General features: G+C 52.9%; 1 protein-coding gene across 4 annotated transcripts in view; it reads left to right on the top strand.

Annotated features, from left to right (window-relative positions):
* Window positions 1-27,893, top strand: part of Piezo2 (piezo type mechanosensitive ion channel component 2) — a 301,778-nt gene that overhangs the window by 222,765 nt on the left and 51,120 nt on the right. For 3 of the 4 annotated variants that reach the window (XM_033757327.1, XM_033757326.1, XM_033757328.1), the window contains 17 exons: window positions 1,003-1,176; window positions 4,145-4,186; window positions 7,001-7,033; window positions 7,409-7,614; window positions 9,044-9,204; window positions 10,954-11,130; window positions 11,313-11,438; window positions 12,071-12,271; window positions 12,804-13,008; window positions 13,090-13,191; window positions 13,875-14,040; window positions 18,837-19,080; window positions 21,784-21,880; window positions 22,652-22,811; window positions 24,995-25,084; window positions 26,336-26,457; window positions 27,489-27,560. In XM_033757327.1, the coding sequence (XP_033613218.1) occupies window positions 1,003-1,176; window positions 4,145-4,186; window positions 7,001-7,033; window positions 7,409-7,614; window positions 9,044-9,204; window positions 10,954-11,130; window positions 11,313-11,438; window positions 12,071-12,271; window positions 12,804-13,008; window positions 13,090-13,191; window positions 13,875-14,040; window positions 18,837-19,080; window positions 21,784-21,880; window positions 22,652-22,811; window positions 24,995-25,084; window positions 26,336-26,457; window positions 27,489-27,560 (2,378 nt within the window). The remainder of the gene's footprint in view (window positions 1-1,002; window positions 1,177-4,144; window positions 4,187-7,000; window positions 7,034-7,408; window positions 7,615-9,043; window positions 9,205-10,953; window positions 11,131-11,312; window positions 11,439-12,070; window positions 12,272-12,803; window positions 13,009-13,089; window positions 13,192-13,874; window positions 14,041-18,836; window positions 19,081-21,783; window positions 21,881-22,651; window positions 22,812-24,994; window positions 25,085-26,335; window positions 26,458-27,488; window positions 27,561-27,893) is intronic. The other variant, XM_010639029.3, reaches the window with a different exon arrangement.

Below are 27,893 nucleotides of genomic sequence, written 5' to 3'. Positions count from 1 at the left end.
TGCTCGCAGCCTGAGCTCGACTCTTGGGTCACAGCAGACTTGCTGGGAGCACAGCCTCTGGCCCGGGCTGCAGGGCGTGGACTCCAGGATGGAGAGTGCATGTGGGCAGGGGTGCGGGGAGGCAGCGTCTCCTTGTGCACATGGGAGATAGCGCTTTCCCTGCCAATGTACCTGTGAACTTCTGGACTTAGTCTGGAAGTCCAACAGGAACTGGGCCTGGGCTGAGCAGATGATGCATCAAGGAGAAAGGTGTGGAGGGAAAGGGTCACACCAGCTGCAGGGCTCACTGCTCAGGTCCCAAGTGCTTCCGGGGCCAGACCCATGCCTGGGTCACAGGGGAAGCCGTGGGACTCACACCTCAGCAGAGGAGGTGAACAGGACACACTTGGTGTGCGTGAGTTCTGTGCAACCTGTGACCGCTTGGGAAGGAGCAGCAGGCATAGGTAGTGAGTAGCAGGAACCGAGAGGAGAGATGCAGATGGCTTCCCAAGCGGGTGGAGAAGAGCCAGGTTTCCGCAGGGAAAGTGGGTGCACTGGGACTGGGTATGGGAGAGCAGAAGCAAAGGCCCTGAGGCAGGACACAGCTGGGTCTGGGCCTCAGAGGACTAACGGACAAGAGGACAGGACACAGGAGGGGTGACCCAGGCCCCCAGAGCTAGGGACCTTGAGAACACTGCCTGCAAACACCTGGGGCAATGGCTTCCAGCAGAGACCCCAGAAGGCTGGGCTGGGCGTCCTGGTGTCCAGGCATCGTGCGGAGCCCAGGCTGTGCAGCTGGGAAGGGGCCTCAGCCCAAGCCCTGCCTACGGGACTTTGGCAGCAGCCCGAGGGCTGTCCCAGGAGGACCAGAGGGTGCGGGGAGGCAGCGCCAGACCTGCAGCGTCCTGGGTCCTGAGCACCGTGAAGGAGCGATGTCACTGGCGCAGACAGTTCCCTGGGAATGCGGGACAGGGTGACGGTCAGGGGGCCTGAGAGAGGCTCCACCTTCCCTGTTCTCTTCAGACTGGAGGACCTGGGCCTGAAGCAGTTCACTGTGGCCGAGCTGTTCACGCGCATCTTCATCCCCACCTCCTTCCTGCTCGTGTGCATCTTACACCTGCACTACTTCCACGACCGCTTCCTGGAGCTCACAGACCTCAAAGCCATTCCCAGCAAGGAAGACAGCACCATCTACAGGTGAGTGCTGGCAGTACGGGGACTCCAGCCGGAGGTTAGCCTGGGCACCTCAGGGACAGGATGGCCTAGCCTAGAGCTTCAGCCTTGTGCTTTCTGCTGGTGTTAACACACGAGCAAGAAAGAGAAAGCAAAAGGAACACTGTGGAGCACTTGGTGACACTTTCTGACACCAGGGTGGTGATCTTGGCTGGATCCGGGAGTTTCGGAGTGACTGTTCACACTGAGGTATCTGAGAGTTGGTGATGCAGGTGTAGTCCCAGGCTGGCTATGCGTTTTTAGGACATTTTACCACATCTTCCTAACTCCGGCACATAGAGAAGTCACAGGACAGCGTAGCAGAGGAAGATGTGTGAACAGCTGGAAGGAAAGAACCTGCCATCTCCTGGTGCCTAGAAGGCTAGTTGAGGAGGGAAGCAAAGGCAGCATCTTCTCCCAGAAGCTTCCTTTCCCTCACCAACAAATGGGGACTGTGTACAGTGGTCCGTGGGATATCACTTGCCCGCATCTGTAGAAACCTTGGCGATCCCTCCTGGACCGTGGCCCATCCCTCTGCAGGGAAGTCTCCAGTGCTCTTCTGGCGGTGCTGACCTGGTCCTGCACTGAGCCTGAGTCAGTCCTGGGAAGCGTGTGCCGAGCAGCTAAGGGAGCAGAGGCTGCAGCGAGATGAGCGGCGAGGGCCGGGGTGGGAATTCCCTGCCATTCTCGAACTTCCGGGGAAACAGTGAGCACATTAACAGGAGGAGAAGTAGGATATTATCACTAATTTTAGGAAATAGTCAACTTCCAGTGTTCTATTCTGGTAGAGACTGGAGTTATGGACAACTCTGAAACACTTTCAGCTGGTGATCAAAAGTATTTTATAACCTTTATGAGCCGCAGACTACTTTTCCTTGTGGGCTTTGTTTGCCATTACATTTAGTTCTCATTCCCAGGATCCTTTGCTGACTACAGCCAGCATGTCAGTGACTCCCAGGGGCAGAAGGAAGAGGGGCCGACCTGGCATGAGGCATCTGGGCACTGTGGTGACGGCTGGGTGTGCGGGCTCCCCACGTACTTACTCCTGCTTCTTGCAGGGGCAGCCAAAGAGTAGGAAAAACAAAGTACGGAGACCCATAAGTGAACTTGCTGGCAGAGGAAATGACCCCAAGTTTGAAAGCTCACAAAGATAGTGCCTGTACAAGGAGTGGGAGCTGTCAGTGATGACAGAAATGATGGCCAGGTGACCATTGACATTGCCGGGAGACCTGTGGAAGAGACTGGTATTTGACCTTGGAACTGTACACTCTTTATGCACCCTCAGTTTTCAACAGTCATATTCAGTAAGAAAAACCCTTTAGACAGCACAGATCTGCATGTTTGTATCACTGCTGATGATACTTTTAATACCCTTAATTCTCTTCTCGTTAGCCCCCCACCCCCGCACACAGGAGCTTTTTTTTGCCACTGGTCATTGTCATGGCTCTGAGGCTTCTGTGGCCCAATCAGCACAGAGATCGCGGTGTGTCCAGACGGTGGGCTGGGCAGGGCTGCAGTTTTGCAGAAGGCCATCAGTCTGGCTCACAGAGATTTCCTGGCTGAGGGAATCACAGGTTTGGGACCAAGTGAGTGCATGGCCCGCTCCGTCGGCCTGCACCCGTGGCGGGTTAACGCCCGACTGCTGCCGTTTCACCTCTCCCAGCCACCTGCATCCACCCCTGAACACCCCTGCGTGGTGAACATTGCAAGGAAGTTTAGAGCGGGCAGAGGGACTGTAAGCTCAGCTACCTGAAGAGTTTAAGCATGTGGGATTGTTTATGCTTCTAAGTCTGGAAAAACAGTTTCCTAGGAACTGAGGGAATTTGAGGAACTCACTCCAGATGGGTATTTTGGGATTTAATGCAAGAGGCTCCTATGAAAGTTCCATAATTTTAGCTTTGGCATGGGCTGTGTAATTCCAGCTTTTTAGCAGCCCTTGCTTGCGGCAGAGTCCTTCCGAACATTCATCCCCGTGTCCTCGTCCCAGAATAAATCACAGTATTTTCAGTGACTGCATTAAAATCAAAGCAATAAAGAAAAGTCAGTATGTCTGCTGTGGGCTTGACTGTAACACCCCGCTCTCCGGCTCGCTCTGCTCTTCCCTGCTTCACACACGCCAGCTGGGATCAGCCTATTCATTTCCGTTAACTCGATTTCGGGACTGCTGTTTCTGTCAATATCTAACTGATCTTTTCCTGTTTTCTCCACCTGTGTGCGCCTGTGTGCATTCTTGTGTGTGTGTGCACATGTGTCCTGTAAGCAAATATAATTTGTGTGTGAAGCACAATTTATTTTTATCCTTACCAAGTTTATGAAGTTAGCTTTGTGGAAAACTTTTATAATACTCATAAGAAGTTATTGGAGCAGCCAATCTCAGATCACTAATCTATTGATAATAATATCTATTATATTGGTAGTAATAATATATGTATTATATAATATATAATTCATAATAATTTATTAAGAACCTTTATCCATTTTTTTAAATATCCATGTATTTTGTCTGCAATTCATGTCAGAAAATACTGCTTTGCATGTAGAAACAAAACAACCTTTTTTTCAAACTTCAGCTTTTAAAGACCTTAGAGAAAATGTATTAACTGTGGTTGCTTAGTTTTTTTTTTTAATTCCAGAAAAGAAGCAAAAATAAATCCTGTATAATTTCTTTGAGAAATTGTATGTCGAGAGGTGTCAGCGTCATCTTCCTGAGGAAGTGTGTGCTGGGAGGGACAGTAAGCGTGCAGGGCATGTATGTGTATCCCGAGTGTGTCCGAGTTCTGCTGTAGCTGCGCTTGGTGCCCTCGATTCTTCAAAGCAGATCACCCGTGTGGACCAGCCTAGCAATGGCTCGATGGCTCACCTGGCGACAGAAAGCCCAAGGGACGCCTGCCTTGCTGTCTCTGTCTAACAGTGTCCTCTTTCTCTCTCCTGTCTCCCACCACCTCCTGCGCAGCCATGCCAAAGTCAATGGTCGCGTGTATCTGATAATAAATAGGTGGGTACTTCCGGATTTTCTCTCTTGCCTTTGTCAACAACTGTCTCTTGCGTGTTAAGCTCTCTGCTGCTTTGTGAGAGTGGTGTCCCGCTGGGGAACAGTGGCCTCCAGGTACGTGGGCCAGTGGTGTGGAGGTGGCTGGGGTCTTCTGCTGGTGCTCAGAGAAGTCTCTGGTTCCAGCCTGGCACGGAGTTGGCTCCTAGCGGAATGACCAAGTGACACCCTTGCAAGGTCACCTCTGTCCTGTGACTGAGCTCGGCTCAAGGTTGGCCTCCTCCACACGCCCCCTCATGAGCACCATCACCTTGAGAAAGTCCCCACCATGCCCACCCTGAGTCCCCATAACCCGTGTTCCCTATGTCCCCTCTGACCCCTGCTCCCTGCTCTTCTCCTTGCTCATCTCGCTTGCTAGTGGTCCAACTCCACAGGACTGACCAAGACCTGCCCCCAAACCCACAGCCTCACCCACTGGTGGGCGCCCACTAGGTATCTCCTGATTGAAGTGATCTGTGAGGCACCTGTTAGGGGTGCTGATCTGTGAGGGACCTGTCAGATGTGATCTGTGAGGGACCTGTGAGGTGTGCTGATCTATGAGGGACCCGTCAGGGGTGCTGATCTGTGAGGGGTGCTGCTCTATAAGGAAACTGTTGGAGTGTGCTGCTGTTGGAGCTGGTGTCTAAGTTGAGCGTCTCCCCATGGGCATTGCTGAGTGGTGCACTGCAGAAGTATTTGTCTAACCTGTCTTTAATTAGGATGGTTTTATGATACAGGTCACAAAAGCCTGGTAAATCAGTCCTCAGAAAAGAGTTCCTTGCTTTAATATGCTTTGCTTTGTACCTATTACTGTGCTAAGTAAGCACTCGTGGAAACTGCCTTAATTCTCAGAACACCCAGGAGACCAGGCAGATTCTTCCAAGTGTGTCTCAGCACACTGAGACCCAAAGGATGGGTAAGGTGATTTCACTGCACCACTTAGCTACTGGCTCATCAGACCGGGTCTGAGCTCAGGTATTTCTTGCTTTCAGCATTTTCCACTGCATCCCCAAAATATCGTGGAAATGAATGAAAAATAAAAGGATACCCAGAGGATGTGTTTTTAAAACTGCACACATGCCCATTGTGCATTTAAAATACTTCGCCTGCACATACTTCACACACAGACTTTTGGGAATGTGCATGGCAGGACACAGAATGGGCTCCTAGGCTAATGGGTGTGGCCTGACCCATGTGTACTCTGTTTTATTTTTGTTTTGTTATCATCCATCCCAAGCCCATGCCCTGCTCCAGAGAGCACCCAGGAGGGAGTCCAAGCCCTTCCCTTGAGGGTCAGGCCGGTGGGCAGTGAGCAGCATGGAGATGAGCTCTCATTCTGCTGGACCTGGGTTGGTCCCAACTATGGGTTTCTAGAAGCGGGCCTGGGCCTTCTCGCCCAGGGCTCCCTGTGGCGACCCGATGCCTTCTTCTTAGCCTCCCTCTGAGCCCCGTGTGCATGGCAGTCTGGGGACACCGTGGTGCAGTTGCAGGGACAGCATGAGGGCAGAGCTTCACCCCATCAGCAGCAGCGGTGGCAGCAGTGATGATTCCTGAGGTGCATTCCGAGAGCCATGCATGCACACACCCAACAAAGTCATGCCTAATTCTGCCCCCCGAGCAGGTGTCTGCCCCTGGTGACACATGATCTCCTGAGTCAAAAAGAACCGTGCATATGTCCACTCCCAGCCCCAGCCCTGGGCCTGACCACAGGGACAGCCAGGCACAGCGAGGCTCAGCCAGGCATAGTGTGCGGCTCTGGTGTGGGCAGAAGGGCATTGCAGAAGGCCGCGGGCAGGCTGGCTGGCTTCTCCTGGGCTCTGGGCCTGAACCGAGGTGGGCTCAGTGCCCCTGGATGGGGACCTCTCCTGAGGGACAGCGTGTGTCAGGACAAGTGGCTTGTTCACATCTGAAACTTGAAAATTCAAACTAGCTTAGATTTTATCTGCAAAATCCAGTAACTACGTAAGTTTCCAAAAAGTAAAATATTTGACCCTGAGTCCACAGGTAGAAATTACTAGTCATTCTGCATGGATCTGTTGTGGTCCTTAAGGTCACTTGTGCTCTGGGACTCTCCTGAGACATTCCTAAGTGCACAAGTGTTTTCTAAAGCATTCGTCTGAATGTGAATTTTAAAATTATATTTTTTTACAAAATGTAGGAAGTTAGGCATCGTGGCACATACCTATAGTCCCAGCAACTCAGAAGGCCGAGGCAGGATGAACACTTGTGACCAAGGACCTTGCGGCCAGTCTGGGCAATCGAGTGAGGCCTGGTCTCAAACAAAACGTGGTGGAAGGGTCACACCCACGACTGAAGGCAAATTGCAGGCCCGAGCACTGTGGGCTCAGCAGAAGCCCTCCTGTGCCCCACACCAGCTCAGGTCCCTCCGCCGTTCCCCACAGCCGCGTCCGCAGTGGACACTGGGCACCCAGCAGGCTGTGCTGCAGATGGCTTCACCCCGAAGGGCTTTGCCTCATTGCACCCTCCCAGCCAGCAGGCGGACGCCCTGACTCCCGTGGACATGCACACGCTTCCCAGAGAGCATGGAGTCCCCGCCCAGGCCTGGGGCGTCTTCTCGCCCTCACACCTGTGCCCGTCCACTCTCTGGACACAGCCCAGGGTTCTGCTGAGCCAGGAATGCGCTGGCCCTAGGCCTCCGCGTGGCTGCACCCCGAATGCAGTTGCTATGATGTATGGCATGATGTGTGATCTCTGACCTTCCTCATAATTCCTCTCTTCTCATCTCCTCTTTTTCCTCTCTATTCCAATTACTTTGAGCAGCATCAAGAAAAAATTACCAATCCACCAAAATGAGTAAGTCCCCCATGAAGCCATGAAATGCTTGCCCGCCCGGCACCATTTCATGCTTCTTCATCCTAAACTCTGACCATTTCTCCCTGGGAAAAATGTCAAGTTTGGGTGTCGACAGCTCTCATTCCTGAGGACTCCCTAGAGCCTCAGTGAGAGAAGCCAATCAAAGCTCAGCTCACAGTTTGTTTTTAGAAAGACCCTAAAACAAACAAACCAACCCAAAGCGACAACTCGCTGACCCCCACGTCCTCGTACCAGGGTGCTGTTCTTGCACCGGTTTCTGCTTTGTCTCCTCCCCCTCCTCCTCCTCCTCCTCCTCACCACCCTGCTGCTCTGCCCCGCACCTGGCCCCGGGCCTCAGCTGCCCTCTGCCCGCAGGTTGGCGCACCCTGAGGGCAGTCTGCCCGACCTGGCCATGATGCACCTGACCCCCAGCCTGGACAAGCCCGAGGCCAAGAAGCAGGCGGAGCCGGGGCAGGAGCAGCCGGAGGGACAGGAGCAGACGGAGCAAGGCAGGAAGGGCGAGCTGGCACAGGACTGCGGCGAGGACTCTGAGGAGGAGGAGGTGGAGGAGGAGGTGTCAGGTAACCATGAGGAGGCCCTGCGTGACCCAGTCCTGGCACACAACAGATGCCTGGAGGCTTTCCTGTCTTGCTGCTGCACTGCTGTACCCTCCTGGGAGTCTGGCTGGTCTCTGGGACCTCTCAGCAGGCCGGGTCCCCCGCGCAGCTGTGCCGGAAGCTGAGGCCTTGCCTTGGCCTGGGGACACCGCCCCGGGAAGCAGCGGCCTGGGCCCTGGCAGTGAAGATGATGTCGTCCTTCCTCCTCCTGCCCGCGTCTCAGGGTGCGGTGCCCCAGCCATCGCTGTCACCCCGGGGCCTGCCGCACTCTTCCTGGCGCCGAGCTGGTGTGGTAGCTGGGCAGGGGCTGGGCCTGCACAGGTTCCTGGGGCCTTCAGGAGCCTTGGTCTTTGCTGGTCTGCGCTGCTCCACTGGACAGGGCTTCTGTAGTTTGATTTTTACCAGTCCTGCAGTTTGTAATGACCACATTCCTCTTGGGTGGCTGGTGCATGCACAGAACACATCTCGTACTCTCCAGGCCCCCTGCCTCTGCCCCTCTCTCTCTCTTGCTCTTCTTCCCTTTTGCAAAAGATCTATCTCCCTGCCTCCTTTTAGCCCAGGAAGGGAGCTCCCTTCCCAAGGCTGCTCCCCTAACCTGTCCCTCCTTGCAGTCATCTCAGGGGACCCCCGTGAGGACTGGGGTGTGTGCCCCATGCCAAGCACCACATGTCCCGGAGTGCAGGGAGGGAGCCTGGATCCCGAGGCCAGGTGCCAAGGCTGGGGTGCGGTGAGCCACCTGAAGGTGGGCTCCGGGCACTCACCAGACAGCGCTGGCTTTGCCCCCACTCCCTGGTGCGTGTGCCATCTACACCACATTATCTGTGGACTCTGGGCCTTTCTGTCCGCTGCTACCTGGGTCCTTCCGATGTGAGCGCTGAACCCTGCTTAGCTTCAGGTCCAGCTGACCAGGCCAGGGAGACAGCACCTGAGGAGGGAGTCAGAGCAGAGCCCTAACACAGCCGGAATTCTTCACACTAATCCAGCAAGCTTTAGAGACCAGAGCCCAAACTGCAACACGAGACCCACTTAATTATTGCCAAGCACCAACCCTGCAGTTAAACCTGAATCCTGAGGCTATAGTTTAGAAGAAAGAAGCCAGACATTAAAACTAGCCCACAGTAACAGCTCTCAATGATACAGCGGCATGCCGCTGCACAAGTGCTGCAGGTTCGCCACCGCTGCACTGGTTGAATTAAAGACAGGCTGAGTGGCACTGTCCTCGAGTCTCCATATGACACCAGAGTCACCAGCACCGCTTGGCCCCCGGCTGCGCTCCTCTGCGGCCCATGGACCTTGTCCCTGGCGCTCACCCCAGCCCCGCATCGCAGTGAAGTTATGGAGCACAGGGCGGATCTGCACACACAGCTGCGTGCTCCGGGTTGTTGTTTTGTAGATCTGCGGAACAAGTGGCACCTGGTGATCGACCGGCTCACAGTGCTCTTCCTGAAGTTCCTGGAGTACTTCCACAAGCTGCAGGTGTTCATGTGGTGGATGCTGGAGCTGCACATCACCAAGATCGTGTCCTCCTACATCATCTGGGTGTCCGTGAAAGAGGCAAGTGAAATGAAGAGGGAGACCGTGAGGCGGCACAGCGCTGCTGCCCGGTGCGGGTGGGGGTCGGCTCCGTCACTGCTTGCTTTCAGCCCCTCTGCGGTGTAGGCTCTGCGAGGGGCCTGCTCTCTCACTAGATGGGGATTCACCTTCCTGCGCTCTTCGCGGGGATGATAGCTTTCTGTTTATGTGACCAAGGGCTCAACCCAAGTTCCAGAATCAGATCTGATTCTCGACAGACCGCACCCTGCTCACTCCGGGGTCTCCTGGGACAGAATGAAGGGTCCCACCTCATCTGTCTCGCAGGGGATCGGCACTCCGCCCACAGCAGCTCCCCTTCACTGTGGGACACAGGCCTTATCTTCATTCATTCAACAGATAACTTTGCATGGTCCTGGTTTCCTGGGGCTGTTTTTGAATTGAGTACAACTCAGAATCTTTGTTCCTGAAAAAAGTAGTCAGGAAACTCCTGGCTGTCATCACTAAAGAGATAATAGTAAAGATAATAGTAACAGACCAGCTGCGGGGCTTGCTTTGAGCTGTGCAGTCTGAACCAGGTCGCCTCCCGCTCCTGAAACAGACAGGCGCAGCAGAAACCTGCCGTCCGCCCTGCGGATTGGCAGCTGCCCTGTGTGTTAGCTGCCAGGTCTGCTGACTGAGAGTGGAAGAGTTTGAGCGTTGAACCGTGTGAGCACGCAACCAAGTCAAGTGCAGCTTGAGGGTCAGAACAGGAAGAAAGATGGGAAAAGTGAGAGAGGCATCTGACCAGAGATGCAGGCCACATCCAACTGCAGGGTTTCTGACCCATGAGGGGTGGGGCTGCTGGGCCCTGCAGGCCCAAGAAGACCATTTAAATTTTGCTCTGTGTGGAGACTGAACCCCAGGCCATCACATGGAGCTACATCCCCAACGCTTCTTATTTTCTATTTTGAGGCAGGGCCTCACTGTATTCCCCACGCAGGACTCAAATTTGTGATCCTCCTGCCTCAGCCTCCCAAGTGCTGGGATCTACAGGTGGTCACCGCCATGCCCAGCTAGGGAGACAACTCAGTGAGGGCAATGGGCCTCAAAAGAGGGAGTCGGGTGCAGAAGGCCCATTCTCTAAAAGGAAGAAGGGAGGCAGGAAGGAGAGAGAAAAGTGAGAAAAGGCAGCAGAGAAGAGCATGTGCTAGATGACGAGAAGGAGCTGCTCTCGGAGCTGGGCAAGACTGGCAATAGGAGGGCAGCTCAGCCACGTACTGAAACTGGGACCCTTCAAGCTGCACGACGGCATCACTTCTGCAGCCTGGCACCTGCTGCTTCTGCTGAGCCGCTTGGTCCCTGCACCCCTCTCATGGTGGCACAGGTGCCCTCAGTGGTGCAGCCCAGACCGCACACCTCTGCCTGCTTCAGAGCGACGGTGGACACTCGCTCGGTTCTGGGCTGCACCTCCACCCTCACCCTCTGCTCCCACCCGCTATGCTTCTCGGCTCTTAGAGCTGACCGGCCAGGCGGGTGGCACTTTGGGGGCTCTGCCCTCCGCCTTACCGAGTGCGCTCCCTCTGGCCCTGGGCTGCCCCGCTCCTCCTCTGCTCGCACTGGAGCTGCAGCAGCTTCCTCTGGACCACGCCCGCCCACCCGCGCGTCCCCAGCACCAAGGGCAAAGCCACGCGTGCGCCAAGGCCTCACCTGCGCTTGAGAAAACCAAGCCGCTGTTCCGCAGCCATTCTGCCCTGCGATGTGTTTCGTTCCCTTTCCGATTTACATTTTCAGGTGTCTCTGTTCAACTACGTGTTTCTGATTTCCTGGGCCTTCGCACTGCCGTACTCCAAGCTCCGCCGTCTGGCTTCCAGTGTCTGCACCGTCTGGACCTGTGTGATCATCGTCTGCAAAATGCTGTACCAGCTCCAAACCATCAAGCCCAGCTCCTTTTCCATTAACTGTACATTGGTGAGCCGGCGGGCGGGTACCGCACCTGCTCTGTGCGCTCCTCCCGCCGGCCTCTGCGGGTCTGCCCCGGGCCTGGAGGTCGGCCGTCCTCCCTGCCCCGCAAGGTCCCCTGGTGGACGCTGAAGAACAGTGGGAACCCTACATTCGGAACCCATTTTTATTCCATTTTCTCCTCTTTTCAGCCAGATGAAAACCAAACCAACATACCTCTCAAGGAGCTGAACAAGTCCCTGCTCTACAGCGCCCCCATCGACCCCACAGAGTGGGTGGGCCTGCGGAAGTCTTCGCCGCTGCTGGTCTACTTGAGGGTGAGGCCGCCCGGGACGCCCTCTCTGATGCGGTGCGGGCCTTGAAGGCTCACAGCCGGCTGCCAGAGTCAGCTGTGCCACAGGCAGCTAAACAGTAAAATCAGCGTTGCATGCACTGTAGAGAGATTCGCCGGGCGCTCTGAGCTTGACTGAGTAACGTGGCAGAGGCTTCATTAGGGCCGCACAGCAACTTCACCAGTGCAGGGACCTCAGGCAGGAGAATGGCCCTGGGCCGGGATGCCAAGGTTCTTCAGACTCTTCGCGTTTTTTTTTTTTTTTTTTTGGTGGACAGTTTCTGCAGCCCAGTCATACTACACAGACGAGGCAGTTAAAAATGGCTTTTTTAAACATACAAAACATCCCAGTTTCAGTGTATGGTAGATGTCTTTGGGACTATTTCCTGCCATAACAGCAGTTAGAAGGGTAAACAGATAGATGTTTGAGGATGACGCCACCATACATAAGACAAAGAAAGCAACACTGGAGCTTCATATGCTGAATGCAAGTGGGATTTTATAAAGCCCTTTTAGACACCCACAGTTAAATGCAGTGATTTATTATGGGGATTGTGTAAAATAACCGAACCACAAGCATTAGCATGCACAGTGTGTTTCCTTGTTTCTTACATGTAGAATAATCTCCTGATGTTGGCCATCCTGGCCTTCGAAGTCACCATTTACCGCCACCAGGAGTATTACCGAGGCCGGAACAACCTGACAGCCCCTGTGTCAAAGACCATCTTCCACGACATCACCAGGCTCCACCTGGATGACGGGCTGGTCAACTGTGCCAAATATTTCATAAACTACTTCTTCTACAAGTTTGGCCTGGAGGTGAGTTTCCTTGCCAAATGCTTTGCTGCTCTCTTGCATGGTAATGGTGCCCACTCGGGCCAGCTGGGCCTGTGGACTGTCGCTGTGGGCCGGTGAGCCTTGCTCTGCCGGGCATCTCCCTGGACCGGGTGCCCACATCCCCTTGTCCACAGCGGGTGCCCCTGAAGTGCGTGGACATCAGCTGTCGTGCTAGTTTCTCAGTAGGAAGAGCAGCCATTGCCTGTCTTTCTTTCTATGCATTCTGCACGTGTCTGTAGCCGAAGGAACTGTTTCACCTGCATGATGGTAATGGTGACTGTCCTTTTTGAGAAGGAGAATTTGCAGGAGGACACCATGGCTGTGGCTCTCTCATTGTTCCAAGTAGTTTTGCAGTTGTCCCTTAGAAGTGGTCTGAGCACTCTGTCTTCCCAGAAGTCTGTCTCAGAGCCAGCGGGGGAACACATTGGGGGCCATCTCTGCCACCAGGCTGGCTCTGGATGCCGCACACCTTCCCTGTAAACCCAATTCTCTTGCCTTTGTCGCCCTCACACAGACCTGTTTCCTACTGTCAGTGAATGTCATCGGCCAGAGGATGGACTTCTACGCCATGATCCACGCCTGCTGGCTGATTGGCGTCCTGTACCGCCGCCGGAGGAAAGCCATAGCTGAGGTGTGGCCCAAGTACTGTTGCTTCCTGGCCTGCATCCTCACCCTGCAGTACCTGGTGTGCATCGGGGTGCCCCCTGCACCCTGCCGAGGTGAGCACCCGCAGTCCCCACCCTGTGCTGGCCGCCCCACCTGGAGGAGGTGGGGTGCTGACCACCACATGCCTCCTGCAGATTACCCATGGAGGCTCAAGGGGGCCGACTTCAATGACAACATCATTAAGTGGCTGTACTTCCCCGACTTCATCGTGCGGCCCAACCCTGTGTTCCTTGTCTGTAAGTGGGGGTGCGGCCTGCATGGCTTCTCTGTTCTGCGCCCGCTGTGTATCTGCACCTGGCTTCCTCCCCAGGCTTCATAAGCATGGAGACACTGACTGTGCCCAAGTTCCAAGTCCCAAATGGCTGCCTCTTGCTCTGTTAGTTTCCCAGATTCGTAAGTGGACATCGGAGTCCCTTGGCACTTGCATAATTTGATCCCCACAGACACACACGTCCACCCCTTAGAGGCCACAGAGCAAGGCCCTGTGTGTCCTGACAGGACAGGACAGTCTCTGTCCTATGAAACTGGACAACTTGACTTGAGAGCCAGCTGGGGCCTTGCACCCCAGGGCACCTGCAGCCCAGGTTGGAACAGCTGCCCCACCTGAGGGGAACAGGAAAGCAGGATGCTAAGGGGCCCTCAGGAGAGGCGCCGCCTGGACACATCTGGTTTGAAACACAGAAGCCCCCATGCAGGATGCTGTTGGGGATCCACGGCTGCTCTGTGCCACCCTCCAGGGAATCCCTGCTCCCACAAATGCCCATCGGCCCAGCTGCTCTGCACCCCTCCCTTGGGCCTGGGCTGGGCGCTCTGTGTCCCCCGTGGGGAAAGTGGGACTTGGCCCTGACCTTGGTTCTACAGGGCTCTGGTGGAGCCCACGGAGTGGAGCTGGGCTGAGCAACCTCCCCTCTCCCCACAGATGACTTCATGCTGCTGCTGTGCGCCTCCCTGCAGCGGCAGATCTTCGAGGACGAGAACAAGGCCGCCGTGCGCATCATGGCCGGTGACAACGTCGAGATCTGCATGAACCTGGATGCGGCCTCGTTCAGCCAGCACAACCCTGTCCCAGACTTCATTCACTGCAGGTAACAGGACAGCGTGTCCCAGAAGGGCCGTCCCTCTGTCCTTTCTCCACGTCCTGTGCCCTTGGGCGCTGAGCAGGGAGACCCACAGTGCCCCCTGCCCAGTGTTCCCTGCGTGCCCTGTGTGGGCTCTCTCTCAGCCCTCCCTGTCTAATGGCCCGGTGGCCCTGTTACAGTGCTGGTTTTGGCCATGCCACTTTCTCGCTGGGCCGTCCCTCTGCTTTCTCTGGTGACCTAATGTCATGGACACCTCCGTCCCCTCCTGCACCCTGAGGGGCTTCGCAGCCTCTGCCATAGCTGTGTGACTTCTACCCTATGTGACAGAATGGCCCGACCCTGAGGTTGGCTGGGTGCTGTCCCCTCCCCTGCTGTCCCAAGGGGGAGGCCTGTCCCAACCTGTCAGTGTGGGTCTCAGTGGAGCCACTGTCCTCAGGAAGAAGTTCCCACCCCAGACCCCAGACCCGGCCTCATGACACCTGCCACCTTCCACCCCGAGTGTGATTCCTAGAGCCTGGGGCTGGCTTCCTGTGGCCTCTGTCCTGTCCCTGTGGCTACATCTCCAGCCCTTTTTATTTCTTTCATTTGAGGCAGGGTTAAGCACTAAGTTGCCAAGCTGGCTGCGATACAGCAGTGCAGTATAGCGCATGACTTAGACTGCAGATTCCTTTTGTAAACACTGATCTAAGACAAAGCTTCCAACTTTGCCTCTTCTGCACAAAGCCAAGAGAACATTGGCCCATACTGCAAAGGGATCAGGTCACACAGTGTATTCAAAAGAGTCCCCAAATCATTCCAGATTGAAGCTATATGCATCACTCATTTTTAAAGCCAAATCATTTCTTAAATTTATTTATTTCATATTTTTAGACCTGTTAATCAAAAAACTGACACCCCTCCTCCTATGGGGCAGAGCTGAGAAAACCTGGTGGTGATGGTCGGAGCCATGAGCAGGTTTGCTCCCACAGGGTCTGCACCAGGCACAGCAGGTCATCCTCAGAGCTGCGCCTCCACCAGCCCTGGGCACTGGGATTTGGAAGGGAAGCAGCTGCATGCTAAGGAGTAGAACTGGGCTTGGGGAACGATAAACTGCCGCAGGCCAGGAGGGAGGCACTGGAGAGTCCACACTGCCCTGACACGTGTGTGCACACATATGCACACTGACTTGGATCCACAGGTGTCTCAGAAGACCCTGTGAGCCTGGCCACCCACGGTGGTCCTGGCCCCTGAGAATTCATGACTTTTCCCTTTTCCTCCTTTGCTTTTGAAGCCCAGCAAGGATGCAACAGCTTCTAGAGGGGAAAAGAGTTTATCAAAATGCTTTAAACATGTTACTCTATGAAAGGAAAGGTAAAAAGTTCACATATGTGAAAAATGTTTCCCACACAACTCTTCATTCCGCAGCGGTGCTGTGTAGGTCACATAGAGTGTGTGTTCTGTTACGGGGCTATTCACTAACTTCCTGAAAAACTATAACCCATTAATCAAGGGACACATCCAGAATTGTTTGTCTGATGCTCCTCACCTGGAAAGAGAAACAGCTGAAACAAACCACTCACACAAAGAAGCTGTAACTGTTGAATGCAGGCTGCCCAGGCCCCGGAAGCCCCTAGCAGCTGTGCTTTCCTGCAGGGACACCGAGTCTCGGACACCAATCTCATCATCTAGCTGTGAAAACTTTTGGGGAGGGACAACCCCAAAAGGGATCTTGACTGAGCCAGGAACGTGTAGTCCACCTTCCAAGGCAGAGGATCAGAAAGAGCCCAAGCCCCACTGTGAAGTATGTGCACTCTCATCTCTCATAGAGAGTGTTCTCATCTGTAGCAAAACCTTCATATGTCATGTGATTTTGTTAATTTATCTCTGTGAATTTCTGTTTAGAGAAGAAACCCATTGCTAACTTTTTCCTTCCATTTTTATCTTAAGATTTTTTTTCACTGCAATCATTTGTGTCCCTAGAAAGACAAAGAGCAGTTTTGAAAATAAGTTCTTTCCATGGTGGAGAGAGCACCTAAAGAAAGTCATGACACCCAGATCAGCACTCTGAAAAATTCTCAAGGATTCTTAGAAAGAGGCAATGAGACTAACAATGCCAAAAGGTCTAATAGAACGAAAGCATAGGGTAGGGATAGCAACTGAGTAGAAAGGAAAGAAAGCAAAACAGCAACAAGAAATTAATACAATGACAGGATATCAGTTATCAATGTAAATGGCTTCAGTTTGCCAATCAAAAGACAAATTAGGAGAAATATCAAGAAACAAAATCCTACAGTATGCTGTATGCAAGAAATATTTAACACAAAAGGAAATTCATAGACTAAGATGGAAAACAATATTCCATGCAATAGGAACCTGAAAACAAGTGGGAGTAGCTATCCTATTTTCAAAGTGGACTTTGAGCTAAAGATGATTAAAGAGGCAAAGGAGGAGGACATCACATGTTTATTATTGAGGGCACTGTTCAAAAGGCAGAGATGACAATTGAAAACATATAGGCGCCAAACCATGGTGTACCCAGCTTCACCGAACAGACACTGTTAAACATGAAACATCAGATAAACATCAATATAATTATAGTTGGAGCCTCAATACCCTGCTATCACAAATAGACTGATCAACTAAACAAAAACTCAATAAAGAGATATTAGAATTGAACCAAGCCTTCAAACAGTGATCTTAATAGATATCAACAGTGTTTCACCAGACAACAGAATGCATATTCTTTTCAGCAGCAAAGGGTGTTTCTCCAACACAGACCACATACCAGCTAAGCATGCCTAAGTAAATGTAAGAGAATCAAAACAGTACAGATGATGCAGAAACAACCCCAGGAACATAGAGCTGTTTGATCTTTGACAAAGGGGCCAAAAGTACACACTGGCAGAAAGATAGTGTCTTTAATAAATGGTGCTTGGAAAACTGTCCACATTCAGAAAATTGAGTCTAGACCCACATATCTCACCAGGTACCAAAGTAAAATCAAAATGGATCAAGGATCTAAGTGTTAAAACAGAAACACTTAATTTTCTAGAAGATAAAAGAGGTAAACTCTTAAAGACATAGATATAGGCAGGGTCTTGCTGAACAGAACTCCGATGGCACAAGAAATAATACCAAGAATCACCAAATGGATTACATCAAATTACAAAGATTTTGTTCAGTAAAGGAAACAATCAGCAGGGTGAGGAGACAACCTACAGGATTGGAAAAATGTTTGCCAGCTGTTCCTCTAACAGAGGACTGACATCTAGAATATAGAAAGAACTCAAAAAATGAGAATTCCCAAAATAAAAGACCCAGTCAAGAAATGGAAAATGAAATGGATAGACACTTCTCAGAAGTACACATGGCCAGTAAATACATGAAGAAAATGTTCAACATCATTGCCCACTAGAGAAATGCAAATTAAAACAACACTGAGATTCCATCTTACCCCAGAAAGAATGGATAGCATCAAAAATTTAATAACAAATGCTGATGAGGCTTGCGGGAAAAAGAACTCTACTATATTGTTGGAGGTATGTAAACTATTATAGCCACTGTAAAAATCAGTGTGGCGATTTCTCAAGTAACCAAAAATAGAAATTCCATTAAACCCATCTGTCCCCTTTATAGGTGTCTTCCCAGAAGAGTTAAAGTCATCATATTACAGTGATGCGTGCACATTTTATAATACCTAAATCTTGGAAACAGCCTATATGTCCATAAACAGATGAATGGATTTAGAAAATATGGCTTATATACACAGTTAAATACTACTCTGCCAAAAAGAAGGACACACTTGAGGCATTTGTGGGCAGAAGGTTGCGGCTTGAGAACATAGTGTTCCGTGAAATAAGTCAGACACATGAGTTTAAATATCACAAGGCTTCTCCTACAGGAGAGGCTCAGGGTGTGTGAATGTGGACGCATTCATGTGCGTCATGATAGGAGAGGGACAAATAGGAAGTATGGAGAAGCCCGAATAATTCCCCAAGTTGTCCCTTCCATTATTTCAAAACTATTTTGATATATATGCTAATATATATTAGCTAATGTGTTGAATTGTGATATATATGCTAATTTGTTTCACTTATATTATAAAATTTAATTCATTGAAAAGAAAGCTTTGCGCTATTATCTACTTGTTTCTGTTTTGTAAGTCAGAGTGTTTTTGTCCGTGACTTGTACACTGAGTAACAATGTGTTTATTGACCATCATTATTCTCTAGTTCATTTGTTATGAAATTTTGTGTTATTTTTCATAGAAGTAAGAAGAGTGCCTTCTCATATTTTCTTTATTAATAGCTACTTGTGTTATGGTAAAATAAAACAGGAAGTAAACTGGTGTTGGCCAGGGCCTGTGATGAGGAGGATGGAGGTGACCAGGATGGAGTCTCTTTCTGCGGTGATAAAAATATTCTAAAATTGGGTGGTGAAAATGCTGCCCTACCTTGTGCATGGAGTAAGAACCACTGAATTGTACATTGTGAAAGGGTGGACTTTATGCTTTGTAAATTATGTCTGAGTAAAACTGTTAGAAAAAATAAACTTTAAGGAGGAATTCTGAGTGGTCAGGTAGCAGGCAGAGCGCGCTGCTGTTGGTGAGAAGCTGGCCCACCTGAGGTTGCGCTGGGCTCACGTGCCCCGCATGTTGCAGGCCCACGCCACGGCGGCCCCCGGTGCCACGGCCCACAGACGCGCCTGTGACGTCAGAGGTGAACGCAGGCTCGTGGGGCCGCAGAGTGCTTTCCTGGAGGATGCAGGCCCGGTGAGCACTCGCCCTCCTCCTGATGCCACCTCTGCTTGTGCTGCTTCTCCAGGTCCTACCTGGACATGTCCAAGGTGATCATCTTCAGCTACCTCTTCTGGTTCGTTCTCACCATCATCTTCATCACGGGCACCACCAGGATCAGCATCTTCTGCATGGGCTACTTGGTGGCCTGCTTCTACTTCCTGCTCTTCGGGGGTGACCTGCTGCTGAAGCCCATCAGGAGCATCCTGCGCTACTGGGACTGGCTCATCGCCTACAACGTCTTCGTGATCACCATGAAGAATATTCTGTCGGTAGGTGGCCACGGCTGGGATAGAACAGTGCACGGGGTGGTTCATAAAAGCCTCCCACCTCTCACGTGGCTCTGTCAAAAACCCCAGCTAAGATGCTGCAGATTCAGGATTCGACTTACAGTTTATAACTCTGTTTTTGCCACATTAAGCAGTACTCCTGTGCGTTTCTAACCATCTCAGGATCATGGGTGAAGGCATGGGTACTCACAGGACTCAGTTCTGCATGGCCGTCATTAGTTCAAACCCTCCATCACACCTGGATGTGTTGGAAGTGGCCCTCGGTTGAGCTGAATCAAAGTTAGCAAATTTTTCAGTCATGTCATGTTCACAAGGGAGCAACTGGCATGCACCTGTCATCCCAGCTGCCTGGGAAGCTGAGGCAGGAGAATCACAAGTCTAAGGCCAGCCTGGACAACTAGCAAGATGCTGGCTCAATGTAAAATAAAAAGGGCTATGGGTATAGCTCAGTGGTAGAGTACTTGCTTGGGGTCGATTCCACCTTTTTTCTATTGAAGAAAGAAAATAAAGCAGCTCCACCCAGAAGGGGCTGCAGACTTATAAAGTGACAGTGCTTCCTGAGCGAGCGCGGTAGGTTGGGGAGGATGAGGGGCGAAGTTTGTGTCTCTGAGATGTGGACGGATGTGGAGGGCGCAGCTGCATGGTGGCCTCCAGGCCTGGGCCTGGGCCAAGCACACTGCCCTCCTGCATTGACTGCAGCAGAGGCCCCAGCAGCGTCTAGCCGCAAGGACCTTGTGAGGTCAGCAGCTGCGGGACAGCGGTCGGCGGCTTCAGGCTGCAGGAGCGAGCACCTCCCACACTGACACCTGGTGCCAGCCTTGCGCCACTGGGACTCCAGAGCCAGGAGGGCCACACACGGGGAGGCCGTGGGGCTTTGTGGGTTTGCTGTGCCCGTGGGCCGCTGTGTTTGCAAGTGTGTGCAGCCGTGCGGGGAGAGACTGGTTTTCTGGTGGACGGGCAAGTGACCCAGTCGGCTCTGTGACCACACCGCCCCTGGCCACACCAGAGCAGTGCTGAAGCTGTTGTAGGGTGAGCAGGACGTGGAAGGCCTTTCGTTCTTCTATTTTTTTATTTTTATTTTAAGAAGCGTTTACATGTTAGTACATGTTAGTACATGTCAGTACATGTCAGTACATGTCAGTACGTGTCAGTACATGGCAGTACGTGTCAGTACATGTTTGCAGCCGGGACAGCTCTCACCTCGAGGCTTTCATTCCCTCCCCTCCTCTGCCACGCCCTCCCTTTTTTCCTCACAAAAGAGCTCTGCTTCCTAGGGTTGCAATACTACGTGAAGGAAATCAGACACATGAGCTTAGATATCGCATAACTTCTCTGAGAAACCCAAAGTGTGAATCACTTAAAGAACAAACTAAAATGTAGGTCGTTGAATGCCTTTCATTCTACAGCTGGTCTCCACTTGAGGGATCCGCTCCTGGAGGCTGCTCCCACACCCACTGCCCGCCCGTCCACTCTGCTGACCTCTTCCTTGCTGAGTAGTGTTTCGTGTTGTGAAGAATTAGTGATAGAGAGCACTCGGGTTTTACCCTTTATCTCACATTCTGAAAGTGTAAAGCAGTGACACTGCAGTTATTAGTCATCGTGCTGATGACACTGGAGGGAAACCAAAGAGAAACGGAGAGAAGAGAGGGAAAGAACAGGAGGGAACAGAGGAAGGGCAGGGCGGGTGCGAGTGTCCCGCCTGGGTAGGTGTCAGGACGCTTCCTGGACACAATGCTGTTCACATCTAGAACTCCCCAGGGAGGCAGAGGGTAAAGCACCTTTGGTGCCTGGGAGGGGCATGGTGGGAAGGACGGGAATACGGCTGCGGAGCTGCGCTCTCGGGCTGAGTGACCGCTGCCTTGGGAGCAGACCCTCATGCTGTCTCGGTGCGTGCGCCCTGGACACACGCTGTGCTGGCTGGGAACCGGCAGCTGAGCTTACTGTAACTGGAATGGGAAATTCACTATTGTGCAGAAGCCACAGGCCGGGCTGTGAGATGGGTCTCCTTGCACAGAGAATTAGCTCAGCGGGTCTCAGGACACCTCTAGTCTCTCTGGGGTCCCTGGATCCCTGGCGATGGGTGTCAGGGCCCCAGGAACCCCAAAACCCTCTGATGCTCAACTCCATATATACAGTGGCACGCTGTTTGTGCGCAGCCCACTCACGTATCCAGACCACGTAAATGCCGTGTCAGGCGCAGGACACTGTTTAGGGAATGGTGACAGGAAAAGGTCTGAGCCTGTTCGCCACAGCTCAGATGATTCCAAGGATGCAGACTCCACGGGTGGAGGGGCTGCACTGTTGGCTGCTGTCCTCAGAGTGGCCCTGCAGCTGATCGTGAGCGGTCTCCTGGGAACAGGAGAGCTTTGCTTTGGCCTGTGAGGAAAGAATTTGGCCAGACTCCCAGCTTGCTGTGGGCCTGGTGCAGAGCGGGGCCTTTGTCCTGTGTGGTGCTGTGATTTCTTCCTGAGAACTGAGGTCTCCCGAGCACACTGTGCTGAGGCCCTCCCTCCTCCTTGGGCGTCACTTTCCGGCCCTATGTTGTCCCCAAGACAGCTGGCACGACCGCGCAGTGACTTATGCGTGGGTCCCCTGTACCCGCTCATGACCCTGCACAGCAGGCCTCTCGCCCCACACGTGTGCTCCGGTCTGGAGACCCTGAACCTGTCCCCGCTCGTTCACCAGATCGGCGCGTGTGGATACATCGGGACACTGGTGAAGAACAGCTGCTGGTTGATCCAGGCCTTCAGCCTGGCCTGCACCGTCAAAGGCTACACAATGCGTGAGTAGGAGAGGTGCCTTCGGTGCTTGGGCAGTCAGGGGAGACGCCGTGTCACTCTCTGGAAGAGCTGGGCTGCAGCAGTAAAGAGGAGAAATCAGAGCGGAGACTGAGGCTGTCCCTTCACGGAGGTGGCAGAGCTACAGTGCACTGGGGTTGCCTCATTTGTGACAGGAGAGGACCCTTCTCCAGGCACCGCAGATCATTTCTAGAACTTTCCGTCCTGGGGGCCCAGGGCGGGCGTGATGCTGTAGTCACTACGTGCTCTGTGAGTTGGAGCCGCTCAGAGCTCTGGTCGGAATCCAGGCCCTTGAGGACCCTTCCCTCAGCCACAGAGAAGAAGGGGGCAGAGCCTAGGACGCAGTCATGCCTGCTCTCCGCGGCAGCTGTGGGGGCGCATTGCTGTCCCCACGGGGCTTCTGACCCTGCACCACTTAGCCCTGCACAGACGCTGCTTCCTGTGCTTTCCATGGCAGACGCTGTCCACCGTCCCCGGCCACCCTGGTGGGGCTCCGTCCTACGTGGTCGTGTCCTTCCAGGTGGGAGCCTGTCCTCTGTCACGGAAGCCATGGCCCCTTGCGGGGCCCTCCGAGGGGAGCCTGCCGTGTGGCCGTCAGCCCCGGGAGCCCGTGTTCATGCTGGACAAACCAGCGCTGGGGTCGTGCATGCATCAGAAAGCTGCCGGGCCGCCTGTCCTCCCCACAGATGTCTAAAACAGCCCGGGAATGGATACTCACTTTAATGTCCCCTCTGCTGCCCCACCCTGCCCCACAGCTTCCGACGATGTGTCCTGCAAGCTGCCCAGCGGGGAGGCGGGCATCATCTGGGACAGCATCTGCTTCGCCTTCCTCCTGCTGCAGCGAAGGGTGTTCATGAGCTACTATTTCCTGCACGTTGTGGCCGACATAAAAGCATCCCAGATCCTGGCGTCCAGGTGGGTCAGGCGAGGAGCCCAGGCTCCTTCAGGAACTCACCTGAGAGACACAATGCTGAGCTCAGCCCGCCCCAGTGGGAGGAGGGGATCAAGAAGTCCCTGGGGAGGACCAGTGCAGAGGAGCCCAGCACCAGGCCCATGTAGTGCTGGAGCCTGGCTCCGGGTGGCGCTGTGTGAGGATGGGGGACACCCAGGCAGGTTGCAGGGGGGCAGGTGGTGCAGAGCCCAGGGAGCTCAGCCATGCAGGGCTGGTTCCGCCATCGCCCTGCTCCCGCCCTGTCTCAGGAAGAGAGTCCTGGTGGGGGAGAAGCATCCTGAAGGCTCCCAGATCTTGCATAGAGAAGCAGCGTGTGCCTCCCTTCTCGTTCCCCTCTGGACACTTTTCAGGGAGAAAATGGTCCTATTTTTAAAGGGCAAATAATCAGAGCAGACTTTTCTTAAAAGAAAACAGCGGGGCACTGGGGCTGCAGTGTAACCTGTCCAGGGCCCTGGGTTCAGTGGCAGCACAGAAAAGAAAGAAGAGGGTGGCAGGGCAGGGCAGGGGGAGGGTTGGGATCGCTGCCACAGGCGCCCGGTGGTCTAAGCAGCACGTCTGGAGCCTGCCCCCTTCCTGAGGAGGGCTGCCTCGGAAATGTGCCTCTCCCACGGCCCGTGGCTCCTTTCCTACCTTTGGCCACGTGGCAAGGGCAAGCCTGGGGCCTGTGGCAGCCTGCGCCCTCGCACGTGAGTAGTGACTTCCTGTCCTGTCAACGTGAGTCCCGCGGTTCACCTTGACGGTTTCTTACTGGCCAGGACATCATTTTCAGCAACGTTCCCTATCTCCGGCCAGTAGGAACCTACTCATTGACACTCGTGTCTCTTATGTCACCACCCTCTCCAGGCCCTCTGAGGTCTGAGACATCCTGGGAAGCCAGGGTCTTTCCCCAGAGGGTCGGAACTGTCCGGAAAGTATGTCCTGCGCAAAGGCTCTGGCTCGGTCTTGTCAAAGAGCAGCCCTGTCTTCCGCAGCAGACGCTGAGCGCTGTGGGAATCCCGGGGGCCTGGCTCACGTCCTCCCGCAAGTGCAGCCCAGTCAGGGTACACAGGGCATCCTGGCGCGTAGGTTGCTCCATGCAGGCAGCGCCTTCGCACTGCGTCCTCTCACGCTGGAAAGAGCAGAGACTTCTTAGGCCTTTTGTGTTTTCTTTCCTTTTCAGATTGAACACAAGGCCTTTGCACTGAGCTACATCCTCAGCTCACCTCTCTTTGACTTTTTATTTTGAGACAAGGTTTTGCTAAGTCATTAAACTACCCAAGCTGGACTCAGACTTGCAGTTCTCCTGCCTCAGCCTCCCAGACTGCTTGGGATCATAGGTTTATGCCACCACATCCAGTTTCGTGGGTCCTTTTTATTGGGGTACTCATCCGCCCATGCCTAACCATCCCACCCCAGCCTTGATCTTGACCCCACTGCCTTGGGCATGAGGTTTTAACTTGTGGATCTGAGGACCCACTTTCAGACAATAGCATGTGTGAGGTAAGAGGCCTCCGGGTACAGGCCAGGAGGTCACAGGAAGGGGCGAAGCAAGGCAGCCTTGCCTTCCCAGAGCAGGGAGAGTGAGCAGGGGAGAAAAGGCGGCAACCCGGAGCACCCAGGACAGGCCTCCTCCACGTGCTGGTGGGAGCCTGCTGCCCCGGAAATGTGCAAGGCCAGAGGTTTCACCAGCGCTAGGTCAGCAGGACCTGAGCACATAGGCACGCTTGGGTTGGAACTGGTCACAGGGAGGGTGGGACAGGCAGGAGGAAGGGTACAAAACGGGGTGGGGCCCGGGCTGCAACTGGGAAGGGCCTAGCAGGTCCCAGGAGGACAGACCCTGCCTGCTGTCCCGACAGGAGAGCAGCTGTAGCCCTGGACCTGGCCTCCTGGCAGAGTCTTGGGCCTGCTCACCTTGTAAGGACTGGACAGCTGCCCACGCCCTGGCAGAGTCTGTGACGTTTGGGGGGACACATTCGAGGGGACTCATGGCCTTGCGTGTCCCCCACCCTGGCATGGACAGCACCCTCATGCATGCACAGGAAGGGGCTTGGGAGGGCTGTGTCTCCCAGCCGGGACCCATGACTGCGCTGCTGTGTCCTAACTCAACATTGCTTCCCGTTGGGTGACGAGGTCACTGATCTGTTCTGTGCTCCCGCTTTTCCTGCAGAGGGGCTGAACTTTTCCAGGCCACCATTGTAAAAGCTGTGAAAGCAAGAATCGAGGAGGAGAAAAAGTCCATGGACCAGCTGAAGAGACAGTAAGGACACTATTCTTTTGCTCTTCTTCCTGTCCTGCCTTCCAGGGCCTGTCAGTGGGCTCTCCACTGTCAGGAAGCCCCAAGACCCTGCAAAGTCCATTTATGTCAATGCTCACAGCACCCCACATTAGCTGTGGGGTTGGAACCACTGCCAGGCCCCACCCTGAACTTTCAGACTGCTTAACAAGGTCACTCCTGGGAAGGGGAAGGGGCCACCCACACCGAGTCCTGGAAATTAGGCCTCGCTTTTCTGCCTCAGGGCTTTTTAAGATGAAGCCAGCTAAGAACAGGACAAGTCTCCAAGCCCAAGCACTGGGAGCAAATGGTCACAGGCCCGTGAGTTAAGGAGGTGACAGGGGGCCCACTTGGAAGTGTCCCATGAAATAATATAGTCCAGTCTCTGGGAAGAAGCAGCTCCCCTCCAGTGTTAGAGGCCTGGACCTGGTGGCCAGGCACCTGCCCTGTGTACATGGCCGAGCACTGGCTGAGGCACAGAGTGACTCCACACGGGAGAGCCGTGCGTTCCGTGGAGGAGATTCTCTTAGAGCAGACCTGTAGTGCTTCTGTGTCCAAGGAGCAGGTTTAACAGCTGCTGGCCATAGAATGGAAGCCTGGAAGATTCCCCCAGAAAGTGGTGATGCCCTGTGAAGCCACCAGGAAGGGTCCCTGAGTTTGGGAGAAAGCTTTACCCTACCTCAACCTCCTTCACCAGCTTTCTCCCTCCAAGCAGAATCATTTCCTGTCGTACCTTAGGCTGTGCCATGGCATGGTTATTTTCACCAACCCAAAAGTTAAATGTAAAAAATACAGTGCAAATGCAGGGTGGCACAACTGTTGTTGTTTCTAGGTAGCTATCTAGGTCAGGTCCCTGGTAATGACAGATCTGGACCCGCGTTTAGGAAGAGGAGCTGCTCATTTCTCTCATGAGGCCTGGCTTGTAGCTCACTTTGCTAGCTTCCCATTTGTGTGAGCATGCACAGCTGGGAGAGCCCACTGTGCCCCGGCTGTGCCCCGGTGGCTGTGTGGCTGCAGATCCCATGGCTGCTTTAGCCTGCACAACTGAGGGCGGAGCGCTGTGTGCAAAACAAGGAGCCTTGTTGCTAGAAGCAGTCACTTCATGGTTCTTGAGTGCTTCGAAGGACGTTGCCGACCTTGTCCAGGATGGAGTGTGCACACAGGCCGAGGTCCAGGAGCCACCGTGAGAAGGCTCCCCAGTGTGCCTGGCGCTACTCTTGCCGCTTTGCATTGCAGGATGGATCGCATCAAGGCCAGGCAGCAGAAGTACAAAAAGGGTAAGGAGAGGATGCTGAGCTTGACCCAGGAGTCGGGGGAAGGCCAGGACGCCCGGAAACTCTCCGAAGCAGATGACGAAAGTATGTTGAGATGCTTTCCCCATTCGTGCACCTTGACATTGAATGATGTTGGGCAGGGCTTTAGGGTAACGTTACTCCGGTGCTGCCAGTGTCATCTGTGTGTATTTTTTAACTCAGGCGGTTGTACTTGTCCATTTTGAATGAGATGAATTTGTTTCATAAAGTACATACCTGGTGAACGAGTAGGTTTATAAGTACCTACTCTCTGGCAAGATGCCGCTAAGGAACACACAGGCTAGCTTGGCCGCGTAGACACCTGCTTATAAAGAAAATTGGCATGACTTTGCTTACTTTGTTCGTTCAGGGATGATATTTCCAATATGCCACCTTTGATGTCTATCAATTTTATATGAAAATTAAATATTTGTGCATTATTTTGTGTGGCACTTGAATACTGGTAGTTAAAATATCAGTTATTGCCTGTCCCAGTGAAATTTAGTGTAAAATTCAGTGTAAATTTAGCGTTACATCTAATTGTAGATTTTATTATATCGAGTTGAAGTTTTAAAGGCTGTTCATAGAAGTGTGCATGCTTTTCTGTTTGCATGGATTAGAGAAGCAACACATGATAATTTTCCAGTACATAGTAGCTGTTCATCACCAGAAGAGTTATAGTTCAACCACTCATTAAAATAATCACAGAAAAAAAATTTGGTTATTGTAATTGATATATTTTACAAATTATTTGCCACTAAATGGTTCTGTTAACTTTGAGTAGACTTTTTTGTTAATTCGGTAGAAACTTCCACATGAGGTGCATTTTGACGTCCCTTTCCTTACGTTTCTTCACATGCCCTCAGCTCCTAGGCAGAAAGTGAAAGTGTAGCTTACTGTCAAAGAGAGGTCTGTGTTTATCCTGTGAGCCAGATGTTAGTATCGTGCGCTCCCAGGTTTTGTAGAATTCCTTTTCCTGACCTCTAATAGACTTTTGCAGTTTACCTAGATTTGACAATTGAGTTATTAAAGCGTGGTTTTTCAGAACGTGTTTGCTCACTTTATGAGAATTAATATTTGGACGTATTTCATTTTAGGAGAAGCAGACAAACAGAAAGCCAAAGGCAAAAAAAAGCAGTGGTGGCGGCCTTGGGTCGATCATGCTTCCAGTAGGTTCTCTCGATCCTCTCCGATCTCATCGACTAACCCTTATATCCTTGACCAGAACCAGGCTCCCTGTGACCTGTGTGTCCCGTGCACAGTTTGACCCTTGTGACTTGATAGGGGTTAGTGTGTAGGCAACTTGCCATGCCAGGCTCCCTGGCCCTGGTCCCCACGCTGGCTGCAGAGGCCAGTCAGGTGGTGACACTCTCGAGGGAATTGATTCTGAAGGACCTGATGCTGAGGTCCAGCACTCACTGGTTCTGGTTGTACGGTTAAAGTCCCATTTGGAAATGACTGTAGGCTCCTCTCAAATCTGATTCACAGACAGCCATTATGTT

Source organism: Fukomys damarensis, unplaced genomic scaffold (assembly GCF_012274545.1).
Source record: "Fukomys damarensis isolate Sample0158 unplaced genomic scaffold, DMR_v1.0_HiC HiC_scaffold_30, whole genome shotgun sequence".
In the NCBI taxonomy this organism is placed as follows: Eukaryota; Metazoa; Chordata; class Mammalia; order Rodentia; family Bathyergidae; genus Fukomys; species Fukomys damarensis.
This window is presented reverse-complemented; position numbering and strand designations above follow the sequence as displayed.